We start from the raw sequence: 18,715 nt of genomic DNA on the forward strand, positions 1-18,715 counted from the left end.
ACTGAGCCACAAAGGGGGCAGATGAGCATGTTCCTGCAGCTCCAGTTGCATGAGTGGTGGGCGTGAGTGCCCACTGCTAGTGCAAATGGAGCTGCACCCACAAGCCCACCTGCCACTCCCTCGTAACCATGCCCTCTCCCTCTGCCCCTCCCCCTTTGCCACCAGTCCACAAAGCCGGAAAGGTTGGGGATCTGCGTGGTTGAAAGAGGTGAATATCCAGGATCTTGGAAGCAGATAAACCCAGACAAAGTGCGTGGGAAGTCCCCTTCAGCTTCCCGTTTTCCCAGGGCAAATGCTCCATCTGACACCCCATTCTGAATTCCTTCTGGATCCCCCAACCCAAGAGGGATCCTGCTGCCCCTCTCTGTGTGATCTCCCGCTCTGAAGTTCACCTCAGCTGGCCACCGCTGGTTGTGATTTCACTGCATGGGTCTCATGTAGGTATAGGGTTTGCCCTTTTTTAGAGGAAGGGTCTGTTGCCTCTGTGGAAGACACACTTCTAATGTCCCCCCTCCTTCCTAATTCCACCTGCAGAGAGAACCGTTGGCCCACCCTTTGCAATTCAGCACGGAGCTTTGGTTCCCAGGAGGACTTGAGTCAACCGTTGACCTGCCCCTTGGAGAATATGATTGGTCCAAGTTGCACCCCTCTAATCCCAAAGTTGATCATTCCTCCCCCCTCCCTCCCGGGCTTTCCCTATAGTTGGATTGTGGCTTGGCACCACCAGAGCCAAAGCCAAGCATTGCCCCCCACCGCCCACCCCATTCTTTGAAAAGTAGGTCACACATCAGTGTGGTAAACAAAGCCCAGCGCGGTAATTTGTGCCTGGGAGGGGGGGGCAGAGGAGGCTGCAGAGGGGAGGGAGGTGGGAGTGGAGCCGATGTGTGCCGAAATCGGATTCCTCTTAAGCCTGCAGTAAGCCAAGAAGTCAACCTTAAGGAAAATCTGCCTTCTTGAGCCATGGGCTCCAGTTCTTAGATAAATAAAGCCAGCTGAGTCTGTTTGCTCCATTCTTCCAATAGTTTTTGCTGGTTTATTTTATCTATCTATCTATCTATCTATCTATCTATCTATCTATCTATCTATCTATCTATCTATCTTAAGCAAAAATGATTTTGGTTTTGCAAGGCAGAGAAGCGCTGGGCAAAAATCAAATGACCTCTTTTTTCTTTTTCTCCTCCTCCTCCTGGCAGCTTCATTCAAAGATGAAGCAATGGTGTCATTTCCTCCCTTCGTGTAAACAGGCACGTTTTGGAGAATCCCCAACCAGGCTAGAAAAGTTGCTGAGTCTCTCTTTTTTTTTATTACAAAAAAAACCTTGTGGTGCTTTCCAACCTGTAGAATTGCAGTCGAAACACAGGCGCCTTGTGGGCGTGCACGGTCTACTTTGAGCACCCTTGTGCAAAGCCAGGGGCGTCCAACCTTAGCAACTTTTAAGTCTTGTGGACTTCCACTCCCAGAATTCCCTGTGCTGGCTGGGGAATGCTGGGAGTTGAAGTCCTCAAGTCTTAAAGTTGCGATGGTGGGAGACCCCTGTGCTAAGCCACGGACTGTGAGCCGAGAACAAATGGAAAGTATTAGGTTTGTATGAACCCTAGAACAAGGCTGCAACTAGCCACTTGCAAGAGATCCTTATTGTGTGAATGCAGCCTCTGGGTCTTTTGCTGACCTGGGCAAGCTTTTGGAAGGAAGAAGGAGCTTTGGGGGCCGAGACAGGAGTTGGGGATGGGTGTCCATTATTGGTGATCTCTTCTGGGCAGTGTTTGGACAAACGGAGTCAACGAAAGGCCCTTCCTGGGGGAACGTCCTGAACACAGGGTTTAGTGCACCCTGTTACTAACACAGCTGCCTGCAATTTCTGCTGGTTTGAATCTCTCCAAGGCTCAAGGTTGACTCAGCCTTCCATCCTTTCTAAGGTAGGTGAAATGAGGACCCAGTTTGTGGGGGCAATAAGCTGACTTTGTATAAAAAAAATATACAAAAGAATGAAGGCTATTGCTTAACGCATTGTAAGCCGCCCTGAGTCTCCGGAGAAGGGCGGCATATAAATCAAATTAAAAAAAAAAAAAACACGGCTTAAGGGTCAGCCAGGAAACTTTCAGGGATGGGTAGATGGAGTTGTAGGGCATGTAGTATGGGTCAACAGGTGGGTAAGGGGATGGCAGAGAGAAAAGAGTGTGGGCAGGAGCTTCCTTGTCACAAGAGGTGACAAACTTTTGGCATCTTCAAAGAGAACCTTGCAACCTCCTGGAAGAGAAGATGATTCTGTTCTTGAGAAAGCCTCCACGCTCAAGAGAAGGCTATCTTGCATACCTTTCAGCGCCCTAAAAACAGCCTTTAGTGCTTGTATGTTGCACATGTGGGCTCTCATCAAAGCCTGCCGCCATCCAGGCTGGAAATGGGATGTCTAGCTAGATGGTCTCTCACAACTGGAGAGATGGGGACAGCTCTGTTGAAGTTCTTCCTTTCCCCTTTTCTGGCGAGACTCTTCCTTGACTCTGGGCCTCCTTCAGCTACGGGGCTCCCGGGGTGGAGTTCACGGGGCTCCACAAAGAGACCGCAACCGTCACTCAGATGCACTTCCTACCTGGACAGGTAAAAAAAATAAAAAGGCCTGGGTTTGGCTTGTTTGTGGTGCTGCTTAGAGTGACCCTATGAATCAGGGTTCAGAAAGTGGGTGTAATCATGTTGGCAGTTGTACGAATTATTTAATTTCTTAATTTATTCATTTATTCAATTTCCACAGCCGCCCAACTCAGCTAAGTGGCTTACAATTATAAGACCATTCAAAGCAAAACAAAACAATAAAACAATTTAAAAAATTCCGCCCAGGAAATAAGTAAATTGTAATATAAGTGGTCCGAGGTTGGACGGAATAATGTGAAGGAGAGCCAGCTTGGCCTAGTGGGTAGAACCTAGTAGTGAGTTCTAATCCTGCCTTAGGATGACTTTGTGCCAGCCATTCTCTCTCAGCCCAACCCCACCTCACAGGGTGGTGGTTATGGGGAAAAAAAGAGGAGGAGGAATAGGCTGGATATGTTCGCCACTTTGAGTTATTTGTAAAAATAATAAAGGCAGGATAGAAAGAAAGAAATTAATGTTGAGGAAGCGGGAGGGGATTTCTGGAGGCCAGGCTCGGAAGTGCCCTTGAGAATGCCTTAAAAGCCCCCCCCCCGATTTCCTGCAGGGTCTCCTGCTTTCCCTTCTGGATGACAACACGCTGCATCTGTGGGACATTTACCAGAAAGACGGCTACTCCCACCTGGAAGAGACCCGGAACTTTGTCCTCCCCGGACGGCCAGGGTTCGACAACGCTAAGTACTCATGGCTTCTGCTCCCTCCTTTCCCCCTTCCTTCCTTCCTGCCTGCCTGGCTGGCTGGGGGTGCCAGGGACCCTGGGCAAAAGTGAGAGGGGGAGGGGGGTATTCAGTCTCCAACCACCTCCTGGCCATTTTCTTGTCCCTTCTTGGCTCTCTGCAGGCGAGGGAGGGAAGTCCAGCTGGGTGGATAAGGCATGGCTCCAAATGGGCAGGAGGGCTGCTGGGGAATCTATGGGGCAAAGCTGCTTTCTGCTCCAGATGTTTCAAGCGGGGGGGAAGCGCAGTTGAGGGTTGGGCTACAGGAAGGAGGAAAGAAGGTGCCAGCCTGATCTTCCACCACTTGGTGCCCGGGCATCGCTGGCACAATGGCACACCTTGGTGGGATGATGTTGAGGGAGGCAGCTTTTCCTTGCAAATCACCTTTGGGGTGCTGGTTCCCCATTCCTGCAATGAGGATCTAGCACTAGTTTCACTGGTGTTCAGGGGTGTCTGTGCAAATATCCACTTGGGTGTATATGTGCCACGATCTGGGACGACCGTTTTCAGAATGTGTTCTGGGTTCCGTTGTGAAGGGCCAAGTTGCCAGAAGAATCTCAGAGCCCTGATAGATCTTTCCATGCAGTCCATACTGCAGGAAAGTGCCAAAGACATCAGTCCATAAATGATGCACCCTCAGCTGCAAAGCTGCCCAACTGCTCTGAAATAACTTTCCCAAAAGATTCTGAAAACTGCTGGCCAGACGATCCAGCTGCCGCAACGGTTTTGGTTACAAGAGGGTCCTCTTTCTTCTGACAGTTCTCCTCCCAGCATCACCCGGGTGACGGTGATCCTCCTGGGGTCCACCTGCAGCATCGCATACCTTGGCACTGAAGGGGGTGGCACCTACTTCCTGGGGCTTCCTGGTCTAACGCTGCTGGAGGACCACACCCTGTACCAAGATGAGGTCCTGCAGAGGTGAGTGGCTCTTAAGAAAAGCCAGGGCTTGAGGTCAGCGGGCATGGGTCTACCTGGGCGGGGAGATGGGCAGCAGAAGAACATTATCAGTGTGTGAAGAACCGGACAACTGTTGAAGGCATGAGATGCCTTCTGAGGGAAGCATCAAATGCTAGAAAAATAGGTCAGAGATCTTCAAGAAGGCTGCTGGTGATGTCAGGTCAAATCACCTAACTGATGTCCTTCAGAAATGGTGTGTCAATTGTAGAAAAACACAAATGCCTCTATGTGTCTTCATTGTTTTGGACACTGGAAGCATGAGGGATCTTAATGTGAGGTCCTTTTCACAGAGTATTCTTCTGTCCTCATTCCTGATGCACACAATGAGGTCCCATCTGCAGAAGGGCACCTCGTGTCACTCAGGTTCCATAACTGCCTTAATTCCTTGGAAAGGGAGATCACAGCTGGAGCATCCCTCTTTCTCTCACTCTCCTAGGGTGCCTGAAGACTACCGATGCGGGAAGGCCCTCGGGCCAGTTGAATCTCTGCAGGAACATCCTCAAGACTCAGCCAAAATCCTCATCGGATACAGCAGAGGCCTGATGGTCCTGTGGGACAGAAGCTCAAGAGAAGTTCATCATCTTTTCTTGGGCAACCAGGTAGGTTGCTTGGCTGGGTTGACGGAGTCTTCCTCATGCCCTATCCCCAGCCTCCTCTTTTTTTGCAGGAAGTTTCCAAGGTTAGATGAGACGGAGCTAAGGAGTACCTCCTGCCAGCTGAGGCCCTGAGGAGCTGAAACTAGCCATTAGGGGAGATTAGCGGGCGGTTAAAGGGAACAGGGAAGAGACTTTATAGATTACCCACCCTGCTTACCCAGGATTAAAAGATGATCCCATCGGGTAACCAGGATTAAAAGTCTGCAGTGGCTCGAGGGACCCAGTAGGGCGCTCTCAAAATGCCTTGCAGCCATAGGACCTTGACTGGCAGGTCTCCTTTCAGCCTCTTTTTCTCCTCTGTGCCCAAGGCTGGATGGCTTAGCTTGGGTCTGCGGCTTTTTTGCAGCAACTGGAAAGCGTCAGCTGGGAGCGGAGCGGCCGGACGCTGGTCAGTTCTCACAGCGATGGGGGCTACGCCTTGTGGTCGATGGCAAACAGTTCGCCCAAGACCCTGCAACCCACAACTTCCACCGTCCCTTATGGTGAGGCTAATCGGGAGACGCTGAGGGAGAGGTGTGGTCCCTTGGGAGATGTGGGTTGGATCTGGAGGCCGTCTCCTGTCCCAAAGGCCAGAAGAGAAACCAACCGGCAGGTCACCAAGCGGAGGGAGGATTTCACGCCTAGAGAAACCGAGGGGACAATATTTAACCGTTATGGAAGCCCGGACAGAGGTTTCCACTGCTCTCCAAAGCTCCTAATTTCTCCCCTGCTCAGTCCACTCAATGAATTTCTCCACTTGGAAGACTGTGTTGATCGTCCAAAGCGATCCTTGGCTCAGCATTGCTTCCGTTCCACGTAGAGATGGACCCTCTGAAACTTTATCCACTCCGCTCCCCACCGATTTCAGCCCAAACTCTTTCAAATAAGGCATCCACCCTCTTCCCTCTCCTGGCTGTCAGTTTTGTCCACCTTCCAATTCCCCGTTGCTGGTTGGGGAATTCTGGGAGTCGAAGACGTTGCCAAGGTTGAGAAACAGCGAAATAAGGGTTTGCCATGAGGACAAGCGTCTTTTCACGGGGCAGGAAGTTTTTCTCTTTCCTCAGATGCTGATCAATCTCTCCCTTCTCGCCTTCCAGGTCCTTTCCCATGCAAAGCCATCACCAAAGTCCTGTGGCAGAACTGCGACTCGGGGTGCGTTGCATTTGTCTGAGTTGGTTCCCCCTCAGCTTTTCTCCTCTCCCGTCTCCGATCTTCGCTTTCCTTTCTCGTAGAATGGCATTTCGCCTACAGGCAGTCCTTGACTTACGAATGGTCCCTTAGCGACCGTTCGAAGTTACAATGGGCCTTCCTTGGGGCTACTTATGATCTGGATTCTGATCTGGATTCTGATAGTCATCCCCTCCTCACCTCTGCCCAGCAACATGGCAGTTTTACGGGGTGTGTGTGTATAACCAAAGAAGAGGCCTTCTGGTTTTCAGCAAAACTGTGCCCATGGCCAACCCTTGATTTGCTTAATGACCACGGTGTTCGCTTAACAACTTCTGAAAAAAATGGATCATAAAATCGGATTGATCATGTGACCAACCCATTTCATAACCGTCACAATTTAATGACCACGATGAGCAGGGTTTGCTATGGTCGTAAACTGAGGACCTGCCAGAATCCTACCGATGACTGCAGCCATCCTCGCGGGGTGGGTGCAGAACAAGGAACCGTTGCACCCCTGAATGACTCATCTCTGCTTCCTTGTCTTCTCCGAAGGGGCCACTTCATCATTTTCAGCGGGGGGATGCCCCGGGCCAGTTATGGGGACAGGCACTGTGTGACCATCCTGCAGGGCCAAACTTTGCTCACGCTGGACTTCACCTCGCGGGTGATTGACTTCTTCACGGTGGGCAGCACAGACGCAGAGGATGGTACGTAGAACAGCCGGCTAGGGAATTCTGGGAGTTGAAGTCCAGAGGTTCATATCGTTCTTTGTCGAGAGCGTTTTGCAGGTTTCCCAAGTGAGACCACCTCGTCCTTCCCCCCGGCTCTTTTTCTCTCCTGGCTGTCCGTTTTGTCAAATTCCCCCCTTCCTCTGACCCAACCTGGTCTTTCTGCCCTGAAGCATCACTGAGAGGTGCTATTTTTATCTGGCGGTTCCAGAATTCGACAACCCAACAGCCTTGGTGGTTCTGGTGGAAGAAGAGTTGGTGGTGATTGATCTGCAGACACCGGGCTGGCCCACCATCCCTGCGCCCTACCTGGCCCCTCTCCATTCCTCGGCCATCACCTGTTCCTACCACATCTCCAACGTGCCCCTCAAGCTGTGGGAGAGAATCATCAGCGCCGGCGAGCAGCAGAGCCCTCGCCTTTCCTCGGTGGTGAGTTGGGAAAGTTCACTTCCGGAGCCAAAAGGGTGGAAAGGAGCCTCTCTGCCAAACCCAGAGCTTGGGGGAGGAGGGGGCCTGTTTGGTTTCCGGGGGGGGGGGGGAGTCAGAAGCAGCTAACCTTCCCGCTCCCATCTTCTGCGTGGAGGACTTTCCACGTAGCCGTCTTAAGGTTTTGCGATGCGTGCACCCCATGGACGTAAACCAAAGCAAGCTCTGTGTGTGTGTTTGTGTCCTAAACAGCCTTGGCCCATCGATGGAGGGCGGTCCCTGGCTCAGGAACCCACCCAGAGGGGGCTGCTCTTGACCGGGTAAGTGGTCATCCTCGTGGTTGCTAGCTGCCGAAGGTCCCTTGCGGTCTTGAGGCCTTGGCCAGATGGCCAGGATGCCAGCAAAGCCCTTGAGGGTTTGGGGGGACCATTGTTATGGGGTGAAGCCAAAGCTTTGGGGGGCAGTTTTTGTGTCAGGGAAGGCCTGCGATGGAAGGAGGGCCCAAAGTCCTGAGGGAATCCTAGAGAGGGGAGAGAAAGAGCTGCCTGGGCTCTTTCAGGTAAGCCTCCACTTACAGCAGTTCGTTTAGTGACCATTTGAAGTTACAACAACACTGAAAAAGAGACTTACGACCATTTTTCACACTTATGACCATTGCTCCATCCCCATGGTCACGGGATTTACACTTGGATGCTTGACAAGCGGTTTGTATTTATGACTGTCCCGGGGTCACGTGATCCCCTTTTGCGACCTTCTGATCGATGAGCAAAGTCAACGGGGAAGCCAGATTCGCTTAACGACCGTGGGACTAGCTTAACAACTGCGGTGATTCACTTAACAAACATGGCAAGGAAAAGTCGTCAAATGGGGCAAAGCTCACTTAACAAATTTCTCACTTAGCAACATAAATTTTGGGCTCAATTCTGGTCGTAAATTGAGGACTACCTGAATAGTCCCACCGCATTTGGGAGGTGTCCGATGGAGAGTCTCTGAGTTGGCCAAGCCAGGAGAATGCCAAGTAGGAGACCATGGTGGTGGCTGACCGGGAGGAATGCTCCTTCCGAGTGGAGAAGTGGAGACGTTGCTGGCCACGAGCAAGGATTAAATTCCTCCTGCGAGTAATAAAAGGGCACGAAGATGTTGTGGTTGTGGTACGGTTGCCAGAATGGCTCCAGCACCATTCCACTCTTGCCTCTCCTCTCCTCAGGCATGAAGATGGCACGGTGCGTTTCTGGGACGCTTCCGGAGTGTCCCTCAAACCGCTGTTCAAGCTGGGCACGGCCAACATCTTCCAGATGGACTGTGAACACAACGACAGCTTGAATCAATCCTACGAGGAGGAATGGCCTCCCTTTCGGAAGGTGCTGGCAAACTCTGGGTTCGGTTGCTTCCCACTTGTGCGTGGGGAGGAGGGAAGCCCCCTGGATGTGAAGTCATTGGGGGTGGTGGATGGTTCAGCCCTGGGCAGGGATTTGGTTGAGTTCTCCGGATCTTGCTGAAATCTACCACCAGTGGGATCCTGGGAGTTGTAGTTTGGCGGCATCTGGAGGCCCACCTTAGCCCAGAACATCTCAGTTGATCATGATGGCATCAGAAGGTCCATCTTTGGAATCTCTACACACAAGGAAGACCATGTCCGTTTTCTGTCTGCAGAATCTGACTTTGTTTTCTTCTTCTACCTCCTTGGGGACAACCTACTACCTTCATCCAGGTTGGCTGCTTTGACCCTTACAGCGACGACCCCCGACTGGGTGTCCAGAAAATTGCCTTATGCAAATATACGGCTAAGATGGTGGTTGCTGGCACAGCAGGGCAGGTAACAGTTGTGGTGCATCTGTTGGGGTTTCCTCCAAAATCCAGCCTTTTCTCTCCAGAAACCTATAGCATCTTCTTCACCGTCTTGTGTGCCATTAGTGGCCTTCTCCAGTCAGTTGGAGAAGACTTTGAAATAATAGAAGATAGAAATCACTGAACTGAGGTGGTAGTTGAAATTCGGGAAAAGATGGAGAAGTTACTTGATGGAGCTTTGTAGGTATTTGTAGGTGCAGGTACTATGAGAAGGTCTGTGATGCCTCAGAAATTAGGGACAAGAAGAGAGAACAATGGAATTTGCTTGAAGTATCGGTGATCACAGGGGTCATAGCCATTGAATCAGAGGGCTGAAAGAGACCTTGGAGGTCTTCCAGTCCAACCCCTTGCCCGAGGGAGGAATCCTAATCCTGGAAAGAGAACTTGAGTTGTGTCAACGTATGAATATAATTGTGTTCAGGATTACAAATCTTGGTCTACTCCAGGATGAATTGTGTCTAAGACTTATCTGGGGTTCTTCTCTCTTTGGCAGGTGCTGGTGATGGAGTTTAACGATGAGAAGTCCGAACACATGGTCAACATCGCTGTGGTGGACCTACTCCAAGACCGTGAAGGCTTCACGTGGAAGGGGCACGACCGGCTGCCCCCCAAGAATGGTGCCCTCTCCTTTGCCCCCGGCTTCCAGCCCAGCATCCTCCTGCAGTGCCTGCCCCCCGCAGCTGTCACAGCTGTCACCCTGCACTCAGAATGGAAATTGGTGGCCTTTGGAACCAGCCATGGCTTTGGCCTCTATGACTATTACCGCCGGAACCCCGTGCTGGCCAGGTAGAGAGACCTCTGCCGAGGACACATCTTTGTGACTCCAGAAAAGGAGTTGGCACCTCATGGATTAGTGTTCGTAGTTGAAGGTCTGCTGATTGTGATGGTTGGTGATCCGATTGTTCCTTTTTGATAGGTGCACCCTGCACCCCAACGATTCTCTGGCAATGGAGGGCCCCCTCTCGCGGGTTAAGTCCCTGAAAAAGTCCCTGCGCCAATCCTTCCGTAGGATCCGTAAGAGCCGTGTGTCGGGCAAGAAGAGAGTCACAGCCAGTAGCCCCTCAAGTAAGGTGAGCAGAGGGAGAAGGGGGGAGATGCTGGCTGGGGAATTCCGGGAGTTGAAGTCCACATATCCTAAAACCTGCTGAGCTTGAGAAACACTGGTCTGTAACTGTATCTTAAAGAGATTTGTCTGAGTATCTGTTGTGGCCCAGCTTCTCTCCTCTACTATTCGGAGTTTCTCCATTTCACCTTCCTCATGAAGTTTTGGAGAAGGTGAAGTTAACTATTCCCCAACTTCTTCCCCCACTCCAAATTCCATGGAGGGAAGAGGGATGAAAAATCTCCTGTGTTCAACTGAAGGACCAGCCGTCCTTTGAAGGAAGAAGGGAATGGAGAAGGCCTGTCCAGGGACGGAGAACTTGGTCTCCTGTCCTAGGGGTTGGCTGAGCACTTTTGAGGCTCTGCCGATAAGCTCCCTGGATCTGGGCCTTGCCTCACCTGCTTCTCCCACCCCACCAGGTACAGGAAGCAAACGCCCACCTCGCTGAGCAACCTGGTCCCCACGAGGTGGAGATGGCGCCTGTCCAGCGGCGGATTGAACCTCGCTCAGCAGACGATTCACTGTCCGGGGTTGTGCGTTGCCTCTACTTTGCGGATACCTTCCTCCGAGATGGTAAGGGAGGGACCCCGATGGAAGACGGTGACCCCAAAGGGAAACGTATCCTCCACCAAGTAGTTAGTGTACACGGAGGGAAACTTGGCCTAGTCACAGGGGTCTTGCTGGTTGTGAGTGTTGGGAACTGTGGTGTATTGCTCGTAGAGGGGTTGGGAGGGCTGGGGAGGGGAAACAGGCAGCCCCTCAGTTTCTCCTCTTGTCTCTCGGCAGCTGCACATCATGGACCCACCATGTGGGCCGGCACCAACTCGGGCTCGGTCTTTGCCTACGCCCTGGAGATCCCTTCGCAGGAGAAGTTTTCAGAGCGCTCCGTGGAGGCCGTCTTGGGCAAGGAGATCCAGCTCATGCACCGGGCCCCGGTGGTCTCGATTGCTGTCCTGGATGGCCGAGGGAACCCTCTGCCGGAACCCTACGAGGTCTCTCGGGACCTGGCCAAAGCCCCCGACATGCAGGGCAGCCACTCGGTGCTCATTGCTTCCGAAGAGCAGTTCAAGGTAATTCCGAGCAAGGCAGAGGAAGCCCTCTGGATGTTCTCGGTGGAGTCTCATCTCCTTGGGTGGCCCCGGCATCTCGGTAGCCATTCCGTGTTTTCTTACTGTTACGATAAGAGCACAAAAGGGCCCCACGATTGGCTCATTCAGAGTCAGGACAGGAAGCATTTCCCTCCCTCTGAACTGGCTTTCTGCCACAGGAAGTCCTTGCCTTACAAACACAGTTGGGACCAGAATTTCCGTTGCTAAGCAAGGCAGTTGTTAAGCGAGTCACACCTGATTTTATGACTTTTTTCACCATGGATGTTAAGCAAATCTCTGCACTCATTAAGTGGATGACATGGTCATTAAACAAATCCAGCTTTCCCTATTGACTTGGCTTATCCAAAGAGAGCTGGGAAAGTTTCAAATGGCTACCACGTGACCCTAGTACATGCCAGTTGCCCAGCATCCAAATTTTGATCCTGTGGCCGTGGGGATGCCGCTACAGTCATTGGTCACTTTTCTCAGTGCTGTTGTAACTTCGGACGGTCACTAAACAAATCGTTGTAGGTCAAGGACTGCCGGTATCCTAGAATCATTTCCTTCTTGGCTGAACTGATTGTCCAGATCAGTGCGGCCACTGGTCATCGTGGCCAGCCTCTGAGAAGAAGAAACTTAAATCCGTCCTCCTTCTCCTTCCCCCGACTTGCAGGTCTTCACCCTCCCCAAGGTCAGCGCCAAAACCAAGTTCAAGCTGACCGCCCACGAAGGTTGCCGCGTCCGGAAAGTGGGCTTGGTGAGTTTTGCCAGCGCCACGTGCGATGACTATTCAGAGAACGGGCTGGCCTGTCTCACCAACCTGGGCGACCTCCACGTCTTCACGGTGCCCAGCCTGAGGCCGCAGGTCCACTACGACTGCATCCGGAAGGAGGACATCAGCGGCATCGCCTCCTGCGTCTTCACCAAGTATGGCCAAGGTGAGCGAGGGGCGGCAGGTGCCCTGGGGGCAGAAGAGGGTGGGTGGGACAAACGTCCGAAGGCCTCCGAGGCACCCCGGCACAGCCCTTCAGCTGAAACGGGATGGTTTTGTGGGTCGCATTGAAAATACGTGAAATGATGGGGAGAGCAAGAGGGAGATGCAATGAGAATCGACACTCCCGCTGCAGATCGTTCAGAGGTGAAAATCTCTACCTCCAGATGTGGTGGTGGGTTAAAGCTTATTTATTGATCTGATTTCTTCACTTACCGTAAGTGGTTGGCAAATGACATAATAAAGCAAGATAGAAACATGACTTAAAAGCACAGGTAAAACCCAAATGACGAAGGCGGCTAAATTTTACAAGATAAAAAGTAAGAATGAAAGTTACAAAACTAAAGGGTTGAATTATAAAGCCCCACAAGGCTCAAAGATGAACAAGGCAGTTCTCTTGAGATGATGGCCATTGTTGAATGAGGACCAGATGGGCTGAAGATGGGAGAGAAGTTAAACAGCAGCTAAACTGAGCCTCCTTGGCTGGAAGAAGTTTATCTTGAAGGATCAGGGGCTGCCAGATGCAGAGTGGGTGAGGGTGGGGTCCTTCCCAGACTCTGTTTTTGTGTTGCTGTGAATATTTGGGGGCACAGAGGCCTGCAAGCGGATCTCTTTTTATGTCCCCTTTGCAGGCTTCTATTTGATCTCTCCGTCAGAATTCGAACGCTTCTCCTTGAGCACTAGGAACATCACCGAGCCACTGTGTGTGCTGGAGACGAGCCGCACCCACGACAGCCTTTCTCCAGGGTGAGGGAACCCCCTTGGCAGCGCTGTGGCTTTCCAAGTCCAGCTGAGCCTCTCAGGGGCAGGGGAGGGGGCCACGAAGAATCTCTGCCAAGGCAAAAGGCTGGCAAAGTTAAACCCAAAAGGATGTACAGCTGGCTTCCTTGAAACCCGACCCACATTTTTCACTATTCCTGAGGCAGAGAGGGGCTCACAAGCAGGTGGTACCCCCAAAACAACTTTTATTGTTGTTTATTAAAGTTATTAAATGCAAATAACTAAACTCAAAGAAATAGCGCTAGTAGATTGTTCTGCTTGAAAGTCAAGCTAAGGGGATGATACACAAGTTGTAACTGGATGCATTTTGTGGAAGATTGAAAAAAAAAACCCAGATGGGATGGGACTTGATCTACCACTTTGTGATGGCTGCAGTCTGCACCCGGAGGGCTATTCTGCTGGATGTGGGGTGGGAGCCATCCAGGTTAGGACCCTAAAGCGGGGAGAGGTTTAAAGCCTGCTGTGTCCCACTTCACAGCTTAAAGCGGAGCACTTCACAAGGAGTGGTCCAAAAAGCGGAATGGTGGCCGTGATGCAGTGATCACAGCCCTGCCTGCTTTGTTACGTGCGTCACATTACGGGGAATGCATTTCATAGCTGCCGAGTGTTTAAGATATTTGATGTATCAAGAGGCCGTCCTATTTATTTATGGTGTTTATTTTGACCCTGGAATGGAGACTGAAGCGGGAGGCGGTGTATAAGAGAGGCCTGGGGTAACAAATGGCAATTTATGTGCCGTTTCCTTTTTTTTACAGAAATAACTTCACAGCGACACCAAAACTAAGCCAGGCCAACGGGACGCATGTTTTACAAGGATCAGAGGCTAATCATTCCCCTGCAAGCAACGATCGTAAGGAAAACTCCTTTGCAGATAGTTGGGCAGACTGGCAAGTCATCCAGTGTATGACAGCCATGGCAATGGGGTGCAAGTTGTTTGCAGGACTCTCTGTCTGTGTGTCACTCTGAATAGTTTGGCATGTTTTAAAGATAAGCTCAGGAAGTCTTGAAGGAAATTCCAGGGGGAAATTCCTTGATAAAATAAAAAGGGGTTTGTTTTTCCTTCCCTCTGTCTCGGAAAAATCCTGTGGTTTGCATTCATTAAATTCAGAAAGTTTTGAGGGAAGTTTTATAACGGATCCAGTCACAAAGAGTGAAGCGTTTTAAAGACAAGAGAAGGTTAAATTTGAATTCTGGAGGTTTATGGGAATATTGCAAACGTCTGCTTTTCTACTTTCAGGGTCCCCCGAAGACCACCCAGGATTGTTTGCCTCAACGCCAGTTGACTCCCCCGACAGCAGCATCGACACCCCCTTAAATACCACTGGAGATATTACAGTTGAAGAAGTGAAGGATTACTTGACGTGAGTCTCTGTCCTTGGGTAGCAACCTGGACGTAAAAACATGCCTGCGGCCTCTGCAGAAGCCCACCTAATCTGGGGGCAACATTTACAGAATAACAGAGTTGGAAGGGACCTTGGAGGTCCTCTAGTCCAACCCTTGCTCAGGCAGATTGGTTATCCTTAAAAACTTCCAGTGATGGAGCTCCCACAACTTCTGGAGGCAAGTTGTTCCACTGGTTAATTGTTCTCACTGACAGGAAATTTCTCCTTAATTCCAGGTTGCTTCTCTCCTTGGTTAGTTTCCATCTCTTGCTTAATCCTAACCCTAACCCTGGTCCTTCTCTTCACTAGACCATCCAGGCCCAGTTCCTGCAACCGTTCATCGTATGTTTTAGCCTCCAGTCCCCTCATCATCCTGGTTGCTCTTCTCTGCACTCTTTCCAGAAACTCAACATCTTTTTTTACATTGTGAAGACCAAAACTGGATGCAAGATTCCAATTGTGGTCTCTTATCGAGGCGTTATAATGATGACTTCACGTGATCTTGATTCAGTCCCTCTGTTAATGCAACCTAGGCCTGTCCTGGCTTTGTCTGAATGCCCCTTGGAAGTGGGGTTCTGCTTTGGCCTGGCACGTCTTGATTCCCTTTCTCGTTCCAGGCCCTCCGAGGAAGCCGAGAGGAATCTGCGGAACATCAATGAGGAGGAAGCCAGATCTCCAGGGATCCTCATTAAATGAGGCACGTCCAGGGAAAATGGTGGCTCCTTTTTTTTAAACAAGGGAGAGGCACAGCTAGTTCTCGGGACCGTCGGGGCAGATTCTGAGCTAGGGCAGAAGGCACTGGGGCAGCCCAGGCTGGGAGGCCGGACAGGAGTGTCTCTTGCAGCTGAACAAACATTGCAGAAAAGAAAGGACCTCCCTTTTACAGGTAGTCCTCCACTTACAATGGTTCATTTAGTGACCGTTCGAAGTTACAGCATTGCTGAAAAAAGTGACTTGGGTCGTTTTTCACACGACCGTCGCAGCCTCCCCCTGGTCACGTGATCAAAATTCGGAAACTTGGCAACTGGCATGTACTTATGACGGTTGCCTTGTCCCGAGGTCACCTTTTGAGGCCTTCTGATGAGCAAAGTCAACGGGGAAGCCAGATTCGCTTTAGCAACCGTGGCAAGAAAGCTTGCAAAATGGGGCAAAACTTGCTTAAAAAATGCCTTGCTTAGCGATGGGAGTTTGGGGCTCAGTTGTGGTCATAAATCGAGGACAACCTGTGTTGCCACGTGGAATAAGATAGGGAAACAAATAAAAGGCCCGGTGTCCTTCTCCAGGGCAGCCGGAAAGGGAAGAGAAATGATGGAGAGAGGGTGGAGGTTGGCTCGAGAGACTCGCACTGGGTGCTCTATCCAACTGGTTTTAAGGTGGGATCATTTCCTTTGCAGGGACCCTGCACCGTCCTACGCGATGCTTGGAGCTTCGGGACCGAGACTTCCCGCTGTTTTGGCCACCAACTGTTGGTCCTACCTCTCCAGAGGACTCCAGACTCTTCCCTGCGTATTTTTTTACAAGGACAAAAAGAGTTGTGGTCTTTTTCTAACACGTGGCCCGGAAGCGGACAGGCGGCATCTCTTCCTGGGTACCTCTCCAAGTTTGCATTTTTGATAGATTATAAATATATATATATATGTAAAAAAAAGGAAAAGAGAAAAAAAAGAACCAGAAAAATGTGCCAACGTCCTGGAGGAACCACTTTGGGAGCATCTGCTCTTCCATTGCACAGAGACTTTTGGGGGCTTTAATAAGCGTTTTCTTTTGAAAACAAAGCCACTAGGAGGAGGAGGAGGACCAGGCTGAGGACTCCCCCCCCCAAACTAAGAAAGCGATCATGATCTTTTGGCCCAGCGGGTCCTCTGATGGGAGAAAGGAGCTTTCGATGGGCAGAAGACGGAGGGAGGGATTTTGCTGCCATGCAACGCTGGACAGTTCCTCCATCTGCCTTTTGGTGTACGTGGGAATGGCTGCCAAGGCTCAGATTGTCCTGATCTTGCTTGAAACATCCTCTTCAGAACCCTCCGCTGTTTCTGGGCTGAACTCCCTGAGAAAAGTTGTACTGGATCCAATGACAAATTAAGTATTTTCTGCTCACTGGTGGGAACTTTGAGGCCAAGAACAGATTTGAAGAAAGAGTTTTTGTGATACTAATGGAAGCCAACCTTCCTTCTCCTCCACCATCATTCCTTCTCCTTCTCTACCATCATTCCTTCTCTTTCACCATCATTCCTCCTCCTCCCCTCCCTCCCTCCCTCCCTCTTAATTTGAAGGGAACGGTTAAAGACTTTTTCTTTCTTTCTTCATTTCTTCGTTACACAAGATTTCTAATTGGGAGTATTTTTCCAAGCACAAAGCAGATTTTGTGAAATAGGAAGCCACAGAGCTGCTGCAAGAAAATTATAGCAGTCCAAGAAAACCCTGTGCAAGAAATACTATCGTATCTTTCTGATATTGTTCACTTTTCCTTCCTCCCATGTTATTTGAACGTTCAGAACGAGGGGTGAGAAAATCTGAGTCCTTCTATTCACTTTCCTCTCCAGGAATTTGATGTGTAAACAGGAGTGATCCTCTCCTCCTCCTTAGCTGCCTGTGGGCCCGATTTGACTTTAAACAGTTTTGTAGATTTGGGGTTAATTAGCAATGCCAAAGTAGCTTCCTCTTTCCTTTCTGAAATTCCAATTCCCTGGGATTTCTTTTTTGCCTCGGGGAGGGAAAATCAGTTGGGCTTGGTAACAGAGTTGATGTACGTCTCTTAATCCCAGGAGATGATATGATGGGTAAATAAGTTCGGTTTATGTTTCTGTGCTTTTTTTCCCCCCCTTTGACTTTCAACCTGAGAAGGGAGTCCCCGAGTCTAGGAAGCAAAGAGTTTTTGCTGAGTTTAAGACAGGATTTTGGTCTGGTCTGGATGCACTAAGAATACAGGGTCTCCATTGAATGCAGGAAGCATGGTGGGCTTGTCTTCTCTTTATTTGGCCAATTCTTATGAATATCGGGGTACTTCTGAGCTGCCTGGTCAGTTGCCACCCACCGATCACCCAGTTTCCCTCACCTCCCACATTAGAAATCCCAGCTTCGGCTGTTCTGCTGAATTTGGCTGAGCCAGCTCGAGTTTTGCCCGATGATCCCACTCTGTGCAGTGGCTGCCGACCCTCGGCAGTCCAAGGCACGCTGCATGCCACCACAAAGATCCTTAGGGGATTTTTTTGGGGGGGGGGTTGTCTTTCCTGCCTTACAAACCCCTTGCTGGGATTTTTTGCAAGCCACAGACGGACTCTCCAAGAATGAGCTGCGTGTGCCACTCTGCAAAAGCCGTGGCAAGGTGTTTTTGTGCACGTTGCTGAGATCTCGCCTCAAGAACAGGGCTTCAGCCCACCCTTCTCCCACTGCTGTCCGGCATCCTGGACCCTTTTCTCTGGGGCAGAGGTGGGATTCTCTTCTGCTTCACCTCCATGTTTCCCTGTTGAGGTGGGAAAACTTCTTGTGCCAAAAAGGCAAGCAGGACCTCCAACTCCGTTTTCTGCTGGGAAGGATTCCTTTTTCTCACGGCTGTTTTTGTGCCAAGAAAACTCCCCTGGAGAGTTGATAAGATGGGGGGGGGGAGCTAAGAAGTGGGGCTGAACCCTTAAAAATAAATCCCCCCTTTTCGTTGTACGTGAGAATTGGGCTCCCCAGGAAGGACCTTTGCAAGTCCTCTTGGGCGGAAAGGTACGATCCGATCCTTGCTGTGTGTGTGTGTGTGTGAGTGAGTGCCTGACGGGTGTCTGGAGGTGTGTGCCATTGTGAGTCTCTTTTTGTGGTAGCCACTGAGGGAGGGTGGGCTAGTTTCCTTGTAGAATGTCCTCTTTGAATCCCCCCCCCTTTTTTTTTGGTCCAGAGAATGGATTTAGCATTGTTTAGTAATTAATGCAGGTTTTTAATAAAGGAAGAATAAAGCATTTACTATCTAAAGCAGCCTCTCTGTGTCGTTTCTCTTTGCAGGAGGAGGAGGCAGAGAAAGTACGGCTTGTAACTATCGAAATAGGGACGTTTTCCTACTACCAGCCAAGGGGAGTAAAAATGCCGTTTATAGCAGGGGTCTCCAACCTTGGCTACTTTAAGCCTGGCGGACTTCAACTCCCAGAATTCCCCAGCTAGCTGGCTGGGGAATTCTGGGAGTTGGAGTCCGCCAGGCTTAAAGTGGCCAAGGTTGGAGACCCCTGGTTTATAGGACTGGCACCCAAGAGAGGAGGAAAACCACCAAAAATGG

The 18,715-nt window shown here is 50.6% G+C and overlaps 1 protein-coding gene across 2 annotated transcripts in view; it reads left to right on the top strand.

The window, feature by feature from the left end:
• The window catches only part of LLGL1 (LLGL scribble cell polarity complex component 1), a 33,624-nt gene extending 15,207 nt beyond the window's left edge, over positions 1 to 18,417 (top strand). Inside the window, exons 3-23 of one of the 2 annotated variants that reach the window (XM_070954843.1) lie at positions 2,514 to 2,595; positions 3,188 to 3,318; positions 4,116 to 4,274; positions 4,750 to 4,912; positions 5,316 to 5,451; positions 6,046 to 6,100; positions 6,671 to 6,825; positions 7,058 to 7,275; positions 7,525 to 7,592; positions 8,480 to 8,633; positions 8,984 to 9,088; positions 9,614 to 9,906; positions 10,037 to 10,190; positions 10,642 to 10,795; positions 11,009 to 11,292; positions 11,984 to 12,248; positions 12,934 to 13,048; positions 13,837 to 13,931; positions 14,319 to 14,442; positions 15,081 to 15,160; positions 15,858 to 18,417. In XM_070954843.1, the coding sequence (XP_070810944.1) occupies positions 2,514 to 2,595; positions 3,188 to 3,318; positions 4,116 to 4,274; positions 4,750 to 4,912; positions 5,316 to 5,451; positions 6,046 to 6,100; positions 6,671 to 6,825; positions 7,058 to 7,275; positions 7,525 to 7,592; positions 8,480 to 8,633; positions 8,984 to 9,088; positions 9,614 to 9,906; positions 10,037 to 10,190; positions 10,642 to 10,795; positions 11,009 to 11,292; positions 11,984 to 12,248; positions 12,934 to 13,048; positions 13,837 to 13,931; positions 14,319 to 14,442; positions 15,081 to 15,159 (2,989 nt within the window). In that variant the 3' untranslated portion in view covers position 15,160; positions 15,858 to 18,417. The remainder of the gene's footprint in view (positions 1 to 2,513; positions 2,596 to 3,187; positions 3,319 to 4,115; positions 4,275 to 4,749; positions 4,913 to 5,315; positions 5,452 to 6,045; positions 6,101 to 6,670; positions 6,826 to 7,057; positions 7,276 to 7,524; positions 7,593 to 8,479; positions 8,634 to 8,983; positions 9,089 to 9,613; positions 9,907 to 10,036; positions 10,191 to 10,641; positions 10,796 to 11,008; positions 11,293 to 11,983; positions 12,249 to 12,933; positions 13,049 to 13,836; positions 13,932 to 14,318; positions 14,443 to 15,080; positions 15,161 to 15,857) is intronic. The other variant, XM_070954844.1, reaches the window with a different exon arrangement.
• Positions 18,418 to 18,715: the final 298 nt, after the last annotated feature.

This window comes from Pituophis catenifer, unplaced genomic scaffold, assembly GCF_029215685.1.
Source record: "Pituophis catenifer annectens isolate HBS135680 unplaced genomic scaffold, rPitCat1.0.hap2 SCAF_16, whole genome shotgun sequence".
NCBI classification, from domain to species: Eukaryota; Metazoa; Chordata; class Lepidosauria; order Squamata; family Colubridae; genus Pituophis; species Pituophis catenifer.